Source organism: Charadrius vociferus, unplaced genomic scaffold (genome assembly GCF_000708025.1).
Source record: "Charadrius vociferus isolate BGI_N301 unplaced genomic scaffold, ASM70802v2 scaffold198, whole genome shotgun sequence".
In the NCBI taxonomy this organism is placed as follows: Eukaryota; Metazoa; Chordata; class Aves; order Charadriiformes; family Charadriidae; genus Charadrius; species Charadrius vociferus.
In genome coordinates, this window is record NW_009649951.1 from 3,453,791 (window position 1) to 3,467,607 (window position 13,817).

The window sequence follows — 13,817 nt, forward strand, 5'->3', positions numbered from 1 at the left end:
CAATGGAATGATTTGTGTGATTTATCTGGTGAAGTACATGATCTTTCACTTAATACAAAAAGGAGTTTAAAGTTTTCATCCATCCTAATTCTGTTACTGTTTGCTTTGTTCACCAATCACTCTGATCCTCCTAGCAGGGGACAAGACCTAGAGAACAAAACTGGTAGTGACTGTGTAGATAAAAAGGCAATGATTTCTGCTTTTAAGGCATAGAGGGAATAGTCTATAAAAGAATAAAAATCAGAATGAAAGTACAACGTCTTTAACCTGCGGATCTATTGTACCTTTGAAAAGCTTGTACTCTGAAAAAAACATACTGTGATGCTACGAAGATTCATAATTATGTGACAGAACACTTTGAAAAGAGGTCAGTCTTTAGAAACTGACCAAAAGGCTTGTCAAGAAAATAGACTACATTATAAATAATTGCAGAAGTAAAGAATGCATTTCCTTAAAATGTCTGGGTATTGTTTTAGTGAAGTATTAGGTGTCACAATGTATTTTATTTGTTCTTTGACATAGACGCATTATTTATTTTCTGATAGAGCCACTTTTTAAACTTAGTGAAGATGATGGTGTCAAGAACAGTACTCCAAAGAGGAATATGAAAGAAGTTTCACATCAGACATTACAGAAGGTATGATACCAACCTCAGCAAACAGATCTAAATTTTAATATAAGAATCATACATATATGTAAAACCCAGTTCTCATGAATTTAGGCCATGATTTTCCTCTCCTAATTCAAAAATATCAATTTCCAAAATTGTGTCAGAAATGAATTCCAGTGAACTAGCTGTTAATGTATCATGTGAGATAAACATGGTTAATGTCAGAAAATGAAAAGAATGTTTAGAGGTATAATGTTAAAAACTAACAAATTGTCTAAATTGGAAGTAACATACGCTTAGAATTTTACCGCTTCTAAGTTCAGAAAACTTCATTTCTTTGGCTGAGTGTTTAACTTTACATGATATAAGGTGTTAATCTCCACAGACCTCTTGCTACAGAATAAAGTTGATGCGTAATAGTGATAAATCCACCTTTTGTTATATTTAAATTTTAGCACAATATTGCATATGCAAATATTTTTTACATATATGGGTTTATCACTCTTCACAAGATAGTACCATGTGCATTTAGTATTATTTGACTTAGCAAATATGATGAGTGTTTAATCTTTACTGCTCAACATTCTACATGTCTTACCTCATATAGTAACAAGATGTTCTTAACTAGTTGCTATTTGTATTGATATTTGTAATATACACAAGTAGTTTAGTATGTTAACAGGTGTTCACTTAAGAGGGCTCACTTGTATTTTACCATATGTTTTGTTTGCTGCAAAGAAAAGACATTCTTCAAACAGTATCATGCTTTTTGTTTGTCATTTTGCAAAACAATATTTGTTTAATTACTTATAAATCTTTAAAAGCATGCTTAAATTGAATAAACACAAATCTATAACTTTGAATGTCAGTTCGGGTATGTCTATTTATTTTTTATTTGTGAATTAACTTGTAGGAAGTATGGTAATTTACAGCAGATGATGTGATTGCATATACTTGTAACACTTGCCATATGGTCAGGCAATGAAGGCTGTCATCTCGTTATTACTGAATGACAAACATCATGTTAAAATAATAACACACAGAATAGGAAGTGCTCACATTGATTTATCTTAAGGTAGAGTGAATAATTGAAATAATATGAATGTTACCATCTGAAATGTCACAGAGTTTATGCTTGCTTATCATCTATATTTCAGAACTATAATTTTGTTTGCCAGGTACTACATAATTTTTATCTCTATGGATATACAGAGTTATGATGGTACCTTAGGGATAGGTGTAGAAGCTATTCATTGTTTGTTTCCTTCCAGCTGTCATACATGACTTTAAGTGCTACTGAGCGCAAAAGGTTGCTTTAAAGAAGTGAGAAAATAATAGTAGAACCATGTTTTAGGAAGGTGGTTGAAGAAAAGTACTGGTCTAACTCCTTGCCATTGGGCAGGAAAGTGCAACCTATGATTTTAATCATAAACCTTGTTCTCCTTTAAGCATTTGGAAAAATCCCTTTTATTCCTAATTTCACCCAATAACTTTATGCGGTGTGTTTATGTAGCTCTAAGGCAATCTCTCTTCATTGTGGGAGTGCTATGAATTTCCATAAAGGAGTGTCGTAATGGGTAGACATGCATATTAAAAGTTTACTATCATACTCACAAATTCAATATCAAATTCACGAATGCATATGAAGTTTGAGCAGCTCTTGCCCTGGTTTACTTTGTACATTAGGACCTCTCATTTTTCTGAATCAAATCTGTAGTACCCACTTTGTAAATCATTCCATAAGTTTTAAAATAATTTAAATGCATTGGCAAAATGTCCTTGCAAAAACATGTTTTGCATTTATTGAGCATTTATTGAGATAATACTATGGGTTCAATATTTTCAATGTCAGAGCAAGTTTTGACGTTTTGTATTGCTACAAAGTGATGGAATTTGGCTGTATTTTACAAGGTGAGTAGCTGAAGCTGGCCATGTACATTCTACTGTAGCTTCTTCATGGGTAGAAATAGTCTTTTCTACCCATGTCCAGAAAAATACAGAGCACCTGGCACTTCCACTTGTGAGAGAGTGGGGATGGAACTTGTACAAAACCAAGCAAAAATATTTCTGTGAAATGACTAAGTGGGTACTGAGCACAAAACTCACTCTTATGCCCTTTGCAAACTTCTGGGGAAATATCACAGAATAGATGTTCAGTTTAGTATGTGCTAAAATTAAAATTGCCCCTTATCTCTGGAAATTGTGGGGATTGGTTGGAACTTTAGGCAAATATTCCAGAAGAACATTGAGATTCAGTTTATTGCTAGTGGTCTTGAATATGTGTAAACCTCAAAGGACTTTACAAACCAAATATATGCATCCTATATAGGTAGAATATGCTTCTTCAAGCTATATACAAGAAGCTGGTAAAGTGGCTTCATTGGAATAGAATATATTTTCTCTTTCTGTGAATAAAAAATGCATTTCAGCCTTCATACTGTTTAGGTGTTGAGCTTCTGATATCACTGGCTATGATTTGTTTGGGGTTTTTTGAAGATCAAATTAATATTTAATTTCTGTACTTACAACACTTGAAATAACTTGTTGATTTAGATAGCTAGTGCAAAATTGTCTGTATTTCAAAATAGTTTTTCTTCTGAAAATGTTTTTTTAAATTCAATTAGTATGTATAACCAAATCAGTAATGAGCTCAAGATGCATCAGGAAGGTTCATTAGCATACTTAAACTTCTGTGTCACTTTGCCTGGAATTTTAACTTCTTTTACCATCTGCCCTTTGTTCAACAGCTGTATTATTGCAGCTAAAATGTTTTCATCTGCACTACATTAGAATTATTTTTAAATTAAGGACTATAGATTGCTTTTGTCCTTGTGCTTAATGTAATATTATTGTCATATTATAAATACGTTTGAAAACATAGGGTTTTTTCCTACTGGGTAGGCTGAAATATTATAAATGCTACAATTGCTTTTGTTAGGTACAACAACTAGAAAGAAGATTCAAAGCTATTGAAGGGGAATTAAAGAAACAGAAAGAAGTAAATAAAGACTTATTAAAGGAGAAAAATTATTTGAAAGCATCTTTGAAAGTGCAAAAGGAAGATGCAGACACAAGAGAAAGAGAGCTGGAGACGCTACTTAAGAGGATTTGTGAAATAAAAAATGACAAAGCAGAACTCCAGTTAGTGATTGATGAGCAGGAAAATGAAGCTGCCTCTTTGAAGAAGCAAGTGGCAGAAGCTAACAGGTTGAGAAATGAAAATGAAGATTTGCTGAGTCAAGTGCAGGAGCTGAAGTGTTTGCTGGAAGAAGCCAAAGCAGTGGCGACCTCTGGGCAATGTAATTGCAAGATAACAGGCACCAAGGTTAAATTAAAAACAGCCAAGAAAAAGAGCTCTTTGGGACATCATGGAGCTTTTCTCAAACAGTCCATCAAGGTTATGAGTAATGTATTTGAGAACTTCAGTAAGGACGGCTGGGAGGATGTGAGTGAAAGCAGGTACGGCTCTCATTAACTTAGCCCTGTAGAGGGGACACTGTGCATATGTAAAGCACTAGCAAATGGAGATTGAATTTCAACTACTGTTGATTTGGTATTCAAAAAAAATACTGTCAGATCCTTTGAAATATCTTGGGAGGTCTTGTTCTGAGCTTATTGACTGAAATTTGCATGCAAAATTAGCCACAACTGCATGAGTATTTGAATAGGTGCCAGGAAACCCAAAAGAAGGCAATGCTTGATTTCTTCCAGTGATGCTATTTTCATGCAGTCATGAGGCTTGAAATTGACAGTTTGGCAGGTTGATTTAATTTGCTGGCCCTTTGCATATTCACCACTGACAGCTAAGGATTCCCAGGCAAGCCTACTAAGTCGGTTTAGTTATCTTGTGACATGCCGACCCGGGAGGAGAAACATTTTTTCCCCTTAATTTGGTTAGATAAATTTTGAATGACCCATTTCAGCTTGCTAGCAGATGTCTACAAGCTGTTTAACATCCTTTAAATTAAGAACCATCCACACTAATTATTTCATGTATGTTTTATGCACAGTCATTGTGCTAACTTTAATTGAATGATGGTTAAAAATCAGTTCTTTAAAGGTAATTGTTACTGCATAAAGTCGCAGTCATGAGTTACAAGGTCCTCAGAAAATTGCACTGGCAAGATTCATAAATGTTTAGAATTTTTGCTTCTGCTTCTATTTGTCCACATATACTTGAGGAGGCAGCAGGAAGACACCAGGTAAATGGGTATCACACCTTGTCTTTCAATACTTTGTCCTAAAAATGAGGCAAAGAAATGTCTCAAGACGGTATTTACCCAAAATATAGAGAAGGTGACAAAAGAGTAAAGAAAATGGAATTGTCTTTGTAGGCTTCATGTTGGCTTTAAATGCCACGTGGAGCAAATCAACAGTGGCAAATGAAGCCCTTCTGCGGCTTCTTCTCATGCAAAATGGGGGACTCCTGAACCACAGTGTCTTGAGAGAGAAAACAAATTAGGAATCATGTGATTTGTCACTTGCTATCATTAATGTAAAGCTTGTTTGGTTTTCTGTTTAATTTGATATTACATATCTGATTTTACAGAAAACATACATGTTTTTCTGTTGCAGTTAGTGAGCTTTTTATTTAATTTACTATGTTTTACTTTTTAAGAACAACATTGAGCGAACAAATTCTCATTGCAATTTGAGTTTGAAGTGAAGTGGAAAGTAATTGTACGGCTTCAGTTGTCATGGCTAGCCATAAATACTACTTTTGATAATTGTGCAAGTATTGGGTTAGGGAATTCATGTAGAATAGTGAACATTTTTGAATGTGGTGTTTCAAGGTGTCATTCTCAACAAGTTAGGGAAATATCTTCTTTTAGTTCCCTCTTCTACTTATCAATAACTACTGTTCTTTTTCACTAGTAGCTGTCTCTGAGTTTCTAGATTCAAGCCTTCCATTTTCTAAATAGAATGTTTCTTTAAATGATTCAGGTGAGGGAAATGTGTACATAGTTAGAAATACTGTGCTACTGTGGCACCTTCAAACTATTACATTGATTTCTGTTCTTATCAGTCAATAAGACATGCCAATGTGTCAGGACAGGTTTTGGAAAGTACAAACATGTTTCTGTATGAACCCTTCTCTTCAATTTGAAGCGTTTTCTCTGGTTAAGTAGCCACCATCTCTAAACCATTGATTCTTATGATGGTGCAACTTAATTTGAACTCAGTTGTCCCCTTTTAAATGTCTTGGCTTAGAAAGTAACAAATCAAAATTACCTTCTGTCAAGGGATTCCTTCACAAATCTCTTTGCACAAATGATAATGAATAGCTGCTGATGGTATAGAAAATGATATATCCAAGACTTCAAGTTTTAAGATAAGCTTCACTGAATATCAGAAAACAAATTGTAATCTGGGGCAAGGCAGCGAAAAACTGGAAATTAAGAGCACATTGAGTGCAAGTTTAAGGAAAATTTTGAAGTAGAAGGAAAGTTTCAGGTCCAGTTTCTCTGCATGACAGGCTATTTCAGTAGAAGGACTACCAAGCTTGCAAAATTTAAAAGCACTCCAAAGGGCTGCTAGGCAGAGATTTCACTAAAGTGTTATTTCTGAGTTTGTCTCAGTCAATACTACAAATAAAGTTCAATTGAAACAAAATGCTATGCAGTATTGTGCATTTGTTTGTTTTGTTATCAAATGTGAAAATGAAGGAAATTAGAAACAGTGTATCTTTTTGAGCCACTCATAGACTAGAAGTACTATCAAGTAGTTTTTCATGTGTCACTTTTGTAGACTGTAACAAAAGCTGTCCTTTAAGAAGCTGTTAAAGTCTCAGACCTCCGAGCATTGTAGAATGAGATTCCATTTGACAGGGTAGAAGTTGATAAGACAATTTCAGAGATTTCTTCTTTATCGTATTTGTAAACATCTATTGAATAAGTCAGCTTAGTACTGTTTGGATTTTATATTTGTTTCTCTCCTTTATTGCATGTGCTATATTCTATATGCTCAAGCATTGGCTGTTTGGAACTTTTAATGTTTAGCTTTTTGTTTTTGTTGTCCTGAATGTACTGTTGTAGTGACTCTGAAATACCAACTTCTGAAAGTTTGGAAGCAGTAATTATGAAAACAGTGCAAAACACCGATCCACTGCCAGACAGAAGTAAACAACACGGAAAAAAGCAAATACAAGATAGTCAAAAGCCCTGCAACGTTGTTCATTTAGAAGGCAAAAACCAGCAGTGTAATAAAAAGGTATATATAACAGAACTTGTTTTGTTCTCCTGTGCAAAGTGTTAAAGTTTAATGGTATTATCACTGCTCTTCCGCTCTTAATTAATTTGACTCTTCCTATAAGCTGAAAAGAAAATCTGCTTCCAGATATTCAATGGCTAGTTTCATTATCATTTAGAATATTTTCTGAACAATTAGTCTGCAAGTGTATTTGGAGGGAGTGTCAGGAGCGCAAAAGCTGATTAAAGAATTGTAAAGCTGCTATAAGCTAGTCCTGCTGTCTTGCAGTTCAGACTAAGAGTGCCGCAGACATCCTATCTCTCTCAAATCAGAAAAGTCATACAGAAGAGGGTGACCTGACCCGTAACAAGGAAACAGCAACATCCCCATCCCCCCACCCCACACCTAGCAAAATGGTGTGCTGACTAATCAAGCATCAACACCTCTCGGTTCGTTTGGTGTGCGCAGAAAGAGTTGTCTCCATCTTAGAAAGAAGCTTTTGGCTCCATCTCTGTCCAGGAGATTCTGTCTAGAGAAAAGTGGGCTTTTAGCTTCTTCTTAGCCCATTTACATTCATTGTCTGGGATTCGAACGCTTTGCCTCATTCCTAACATCTATATGCTGTTTTCTCACAGAAGAGGGCCAGCTGGTCGTTTCCCAGGTCTTTAGAGGCTCCATACAATCTGTAACAGATGACTCATTTTTTGACTTTTGAACAGTGTCTAATACTTTTTCCCTCCTGTGTTTGCCCAAATAATTCACTTCACTTCGTGGAATTTAAAACACAAGCAGATATTGTTGTTTCTTAGTCCAAGAAACAGAATACTGAAACACTGAAAAACTTGCTGCTCTTAGAAAACTAGTTTGGAATTCTGATATGTATGGTGATATAATAAAGAGTTTGAAAACAGGTTATATTTTCTTAGTCTCCAAAATTTTAAAGCAAATACAAACTCTGGTTTTGTTATTCTTGATTGTGTGTTTCCATCAAAAGATCTACTTTTCTGGCAGAAAAGCTGCAGAATTCTTCTGCAACCATCTGTTGGTATAGAATACACAATATGAGGAGGTGCATATGATATATGTGAAAATCGGACAGTGTGCTACTCCTGCTGCTCCTAAGCAAGTATATACGAGGCAGGGAATCTAGGAGGCTCTGGTCTCTCTTCTTGGTAGTGTAGACACAGACAGTACCTCTCTTGTTTGCCTATATTTCGTTTACTTTCTGTTGCTGCTGGAAAAGACAAACACAAGACATATTCTGATACACGTATGTGACAGACTGGTGGACTTGGAGCATACACAAGAGCCCTATGCAGGCAACTATGCTTCAGCAGAAGTCCCCTGTTGCAGGAAAAGCACCTGAAAACATGTTTTGTGAGTACAGAAAATAGCATTGCAAAAACATTTAGTATTGACAATTGGGAACACCAATCTTCACAGAAATCTTAAATCCCTCCTGAGGATTTCAGGACACTCCAGCTGGGTCGTGTTATTCTCATACAAAGAGAGGCTAGAGAAATCTCCTAAGTCCTGAGCTATGCCTGGGGTTGGAGATGAGATCATTTATGACACAAGGAGTTTCTTGGTTTTGCCCAATGTGGTATAAATATATAATACCCTGTGCAGCATCAGGAGAGTTATTGGCACTCTCTTACAACTCATGCATTTATCAGAGCTGTGGCCTAGAGTGGAGATCTCCATCTTTTTTTACTGCAGGCATGGATCATCATCTGCTCAATTCTCTGTAACACATAGTCACCATTTCTGACTAGCATTGGTCATCCAATTGCGTCTTCAGTGTTTGTAGGATCCTCTTGTCGTACTGATAGGGGCTTAGTACTGTGCATTGTTGTCTTTGAGACATGGAATAAAATAATTAAGAGACTACTCGAAGGAGACAGACCTACAAGAGCTTGTTTTCCTTTGCTTTGGTTTTAGTTTGAAAAGTCGGCACTTACATTTCTTTTCTCTTTTCCTAGCATATCCTATTTCTTGTCCTTCAATAATAGTCTGTTGTTGTTTACTCTTTTAAATGTGATGAATAGCTATTTTATTTATGAATATTTTCAGAAATATGTTGCATGGTATCGCATAGAAATTGCAAACTGAAAACTTCAAAAATTGAAGAAATGTTGCAGAATTACAGAACAAAAGTATTTCAAAATACACCAAGCATTTAAGGGCCAGGGAAATAGTACTTTGATTTTGGCGTAAGCCATGCTGTGAACATTTTCATTATACATATGGCAAGCAGCATTCTTCTTCAGCCTCTGCTTCTGTCATTGAACATTTTACAGGTTCTGGAAATAGCTGATTTTTCAAATCAGATATTTAAAAGGCATGCAGCTGACTTTTGTTAAACCCTGTACGAACATAGGGATTTTATTTGCATGTTCATATATATATTCATAGATCTTCCAGTTACAACTCAGTGCCTAATCTGATCTTCCTCCTTTTGAACTGACTGCTATTCCTTTATATTTTCACTCAAATATCTTGAAAAATAAGATATTGGCAGCTTTCAAGTAATACACACCATCTTTTTTTCCTACAAGTAAATTCGTATCTTATCTAAACAAAAAAATAGGCATTAGCAGACACTTCATTTTTCTCTAGGATTCTTTGGAAAGGGTTATGATTTACCTATAATAGTTTATTATTCATTCTATATTTGATGGGAAAGGCAGAAATTTGTACTTTTCACTGGCTGATGTGGTAAGACTAATTTTCAAATTAAAATTAATTAGAATTTTTTGTATTATTTGAAGTAATTTTTGTTGTTTCAATCCAAACTGGAAAACTTTGGAGTATTGTGGTTGGTGTGCCATAATGAAGGATTGCTAGCTTTGTGCTTCTGTGGTTTTATTTAGGGCCCTTCACACAGTAAAGACCTAGAAAAGTTACCTTCCAAGAGGAAGAAGATCTGCTGTCTCATAACATCTTATCCATCAATTCTAAGCAAAGGTAGGAATATTATATCTTTTTGGCAACTTCATAAGTAAGATTGACAAAGCATTCCTGTCTGATATTCCAAAACCTCTTCTATATTTCATAAACCCACTTATATGCTGTTGCAGAATTTGCTTGTTTAAATTTGCACGAGTATGTTTTCAAAGATTTAGCTCTTTATTTTAAAGTGAAATTGTCATATATAAACTGACTGTCTGTCAAACAGCATCTTTTTGCACAGTTAAAATATACTCCATTTTTACTAAGTCCCTTTTATTCAATCTACTGACTAAAATAAAGCTTTTCACTACCTTTTGTTCTTGTTTGCCCCTTGTAGCCAACACAGCCAATGAAACAAAAATATTTTGGCTTAGACCTTAAAAAAAAGTGGTTAACAAGACACCAAAGCCTTTATTTCCAGTAATACTGATCAGAAACTTGAGCCGCATTTAACTTCCAAGTCTGTGTTGAGTTTGCAATGTTGGCACTTCAGAAAAAGAGCAACATAGAGCACGTATAGGTTAACTGAATTAATTTAGTAGTTTGCTTACTAAGAAATATTTTAGAGGCTAGAACAATGTTTTGAAGGGCCACAGAAAAATCAAAAATCATCTTACTTGTGATGATCTGTCAGTTTAGTAACATGCCATTTTATGTTTAGTGAACAGAACAAAAAGGAGAAATATCATTGTCCAGAAACCGGGATACTCTGTTACTCTACTGCAGGAAAGAATTAAGTCATTGCAGCAGCAGATAGCTGTTTTACAGAGTGAAAAAAAGACAGCAGTGTCTTCTGTGAAGGGATTTAAAGAAACCAATGAAAAACTAACAACTCGGCTACATTTGGCTGATCAGAGACTTCAAACTAGTAAACTGACTATAGAGGTAAAGTACTTTTCATTATGGTGTCTTACAATATTCAGCTTAATTGTGTTGTAATTCTGTGACATTTTCATAACATTGATATTTGTCTCTTTAGTTTGTTATAATCAAACTTATGAAATGTTATACATTATCATGCTTTATAGGAGAATCTGAATCAGTTATGATGTACAAATGATACTGAGGCCCGATTTACTGTTGTATCAACCCAATTCATTACTCTTTCTGAAAAAGAAGTCTTTGAGCTGCCATTTTACCTGTGTTCAAATGGGTAAGGGAAGTTTCACTTTTAGCCTGTAGGGACTTTCACAAGAATCTGGTCAGTCCACGTGAACTAGCACCCGTTCCTTTGTGGAGAACAGTCAGTTATGGAGAAACCAACTGTCTCCATACGCCCCAAAAGTGGAGTGCTCAAGGCAACTGGAGTTTTTTTCGAATGGGGATAAGACCAGTTCCATATCTATTTAATTTCATCTCTCTCTGTCAAGGTGGAAAGCTAGAGAACAAGATTTATGAAAATAAGAACTAGTAAACTATTTGGTTAACAGCCCCAAAAATGCTAATTTTTCTGCCTACTTCATTCTTAAATTCCTGCTTAATCCTTTCCCATACTATTACTTCTTTCTGATTTTCCCCATTCTCGTTTATATATATGTATTTTGTGTTAATCTATATGCAGCTCCTCAGCTGGAATTCTTTTCTATTCATACTGTAGTGATTGGTCTGCCCTTTATAGAGCTGAATCAACAAACACTTTTGCAGTAATTGTCTCCTGTTGGTCACACACACATCCTGCTTCCAGAATTATAGTGTTACAACAGATGGACTTGCTGGAAGGAGGCAGACATTAAAAAAGAAATCAAATCCCCTCCCCCTCAAACTTCTCTGTGTTTCTGTCTTTGCACAGAAGGCAGAAGCAGTTTCAGAAGCAGCACTTTTCTCTTTCTTAGGGCTGGGGAACTGCTAATTTCTAGAGGAGGGAAAACCTCGTTTCTGTTACTCATTTTGCATAACTATATATATGTAATGAATTGTTCAAAAAGAGTTTCCAAGGTCATTGGAACCAATGGAGATATGCCTATCTCACAAACAGTATCATAATGTAAAGTTTCATGGACAGTATAAACTTCACAGAGAGTTATATGTGTAATTTAGGTAAAATATTCTGCCTGCTCAGACATCTTCATGATTTGCTGTCCCAGATGACTACACCTTAGGTGTCCATAGGAGAGCAATGTGAGAAATAAAGTAAAAAAGGCCATTTTAAAGAAACTTAAAAAAAAAAAAAAAAAGAAAAAAAAAGGGGGGGGGGGCAAAATTTGTGTCAAGATAAGTGCTACTGTAATGTAAAAGACTGAATAAAAGTGAAATAGCATGGTCTTAAAACCAAGCCAGTTTTCCTTCACTTAGTTCTTCTGGAAGGTTTTAGGAAAAAAAAATGGTCACTGGTCTATTTAAAGGGTGGTGCATTCTAAGCAAAAATAAATAAATGGGGTTGCAAGTACTCAAGGAAAAATCTTTATTAGGCATGCACATTTTTTTCCTTCTCAGCAACCAATTCAAATTCCCTTTCTTACAACTAATTACTCTTCAGGTGCCATACTAGTGCTACCAAGTGGGAAATTTAAAGCAGAGGCTTGGGCTACTTGCCAAGTGAAAATTAAGGAGGTAAAGAACCTACACAGTCACTGCAGGGTACATGCATGTTTTAGAGACAGAACCGTGATTCAGACAGAGCAAATGGTTGTAAAGCACACATTTGGGTGAGGGGTGTGTGTGTGGTGTTTTGTGTTTTTTATAAGAAATACTGTATATAAGTGAGTTTTAAGCTATTGCAAGGAAAATGGCATTTTTTAAAACTATTTTTTTTCTCTAGCAAGAACACTGTTATCATTGTTTCTTCTTAATGCTTCTGTTACTTTAGATTTTAAAATTTTCTTGCACAGGTAGAAGGTAAAAAACAAGCAAACAAACCATGAAAACCTAAAAGATTGAGTCTGTCTCTGAATTTAGGGAGTCTCTTAAACACCGCAAGAGTGATAAAATGACTGATATCCAAAAATCAGCTTCCATATGTAATCATAAAGTTCTACGTTAAGAGTGAACTTGTGATGCTGGTCTAAGTATAGCATTCTAGCAACTGTAAACGTTAACATCATGGCTTAGACGAGATGCCATGTTGCCTGAATTTAGCTTAGAAAATAAATTCATTAGCAGACAAGGGCGTATGTTTGTGCAGTCAGTCCTTCATTATAATCCCCAAGGAATCTAGCACTAGAAGATCGACTTTGGATTTAAGGCTTAAATGTTCCAGATGTTTATTTTGAGACAGATTTTACAGCTCATACAACCTAAGGACTGTCTGGCATCTGTTGATTTTCAGAATGCATGTACATGTATGGTTTTGTGTATTTTTCTTGAAGATCCACACAGACATGTATGTATAAATATATTTGTCTGCTTGTAGGAGTTCAGAATGCTGCATTCAAGTTCTTTTTTTGTTTGACCTTATAAACTCTTTGCAGTAATATAGATTTCTTGCTTTGTTTTGTTTCTGCAAAAGCAATTATTTGCATATTTCTGCAAAAATGACTGTAAAGTGACTGCACATGTGAGAATCAAAGCTTGCATTCTCCAAGGACTCACTTCAACACTGAGTCAAGACCGTCTGTATTGAAGTACAGTAGCTACATTTTGCTATCAATGTATAGAAATAACAGCTGGAGTTGGTACTTAATGTAGAAGTGAAGTGATTTAGCATTTCCTTAGTTTCTTAGAAAAATGTTTGAAAATAATTGTTGGAAAATCCAGGAATTTTTTTTTTTCTAAGATTTATTCCTCCCTCAACTCATTTCTATCACTAAGTGTCTGCGTACAAGAAGAGCGTATTTATTGCATACAGCATAGTAATTATAATGAGTTTTATGCTGAAGGTGTCATTCTTGTTGCAAAAGTTCAGACAAAGTATATTGAACAAGAAAAATTAAAATTATAAGCAGGTTAAGTCATTAGTGCTTACCTTACTCGTGTCAAGGCTACTCACAGGGCCACTGCTCAGAAGAACCACAGTATCTTTTGCATCAGTTCTCCAGTGTTTCTCAGATGATGTCACAGGAAAAGCTACATTTCTTAATGGAATGCCATAGGCATTTGCAAAGTACCTGTGTAAATCTACTTCAGCAGG

At 35.3% G+C, this 13,817-nt stretch overlaps 1 protein-coding gene across 1 annotated transcript in view; it reads left to right on the plus strand.

The window, feature by feature from the left end:
- The window catches only part of CNTLN (centlein, centrosomal protein), a 185,215-nt gene that overhangs the window by 117,963 nt on the left and 53,435 nt on the right, over positions 1-13,817 (plus strand). Inside the window, exons 14-18 of the mRNA XM_009891515.1 lie at positions 546-637; positions 3,549-4,069; positions 6,646-6,820; positions 9,673-9,766; positions 10,413-10,636. Coding sequence (XP_009889817.1) covers positions 546-637; positions 3,549-4,069; positions 6,646-6,820; positions 9,673-9,766; positions 10,413-10,636 — 1,106 coding nt within the window. The remainder of the gene's footprint in view (positions 1-545; positions 638-3,548; positions 4,070-6,645; positions 6,821-9,672; positions 9,767-10,412; positions 10,637-13,817) is intronic.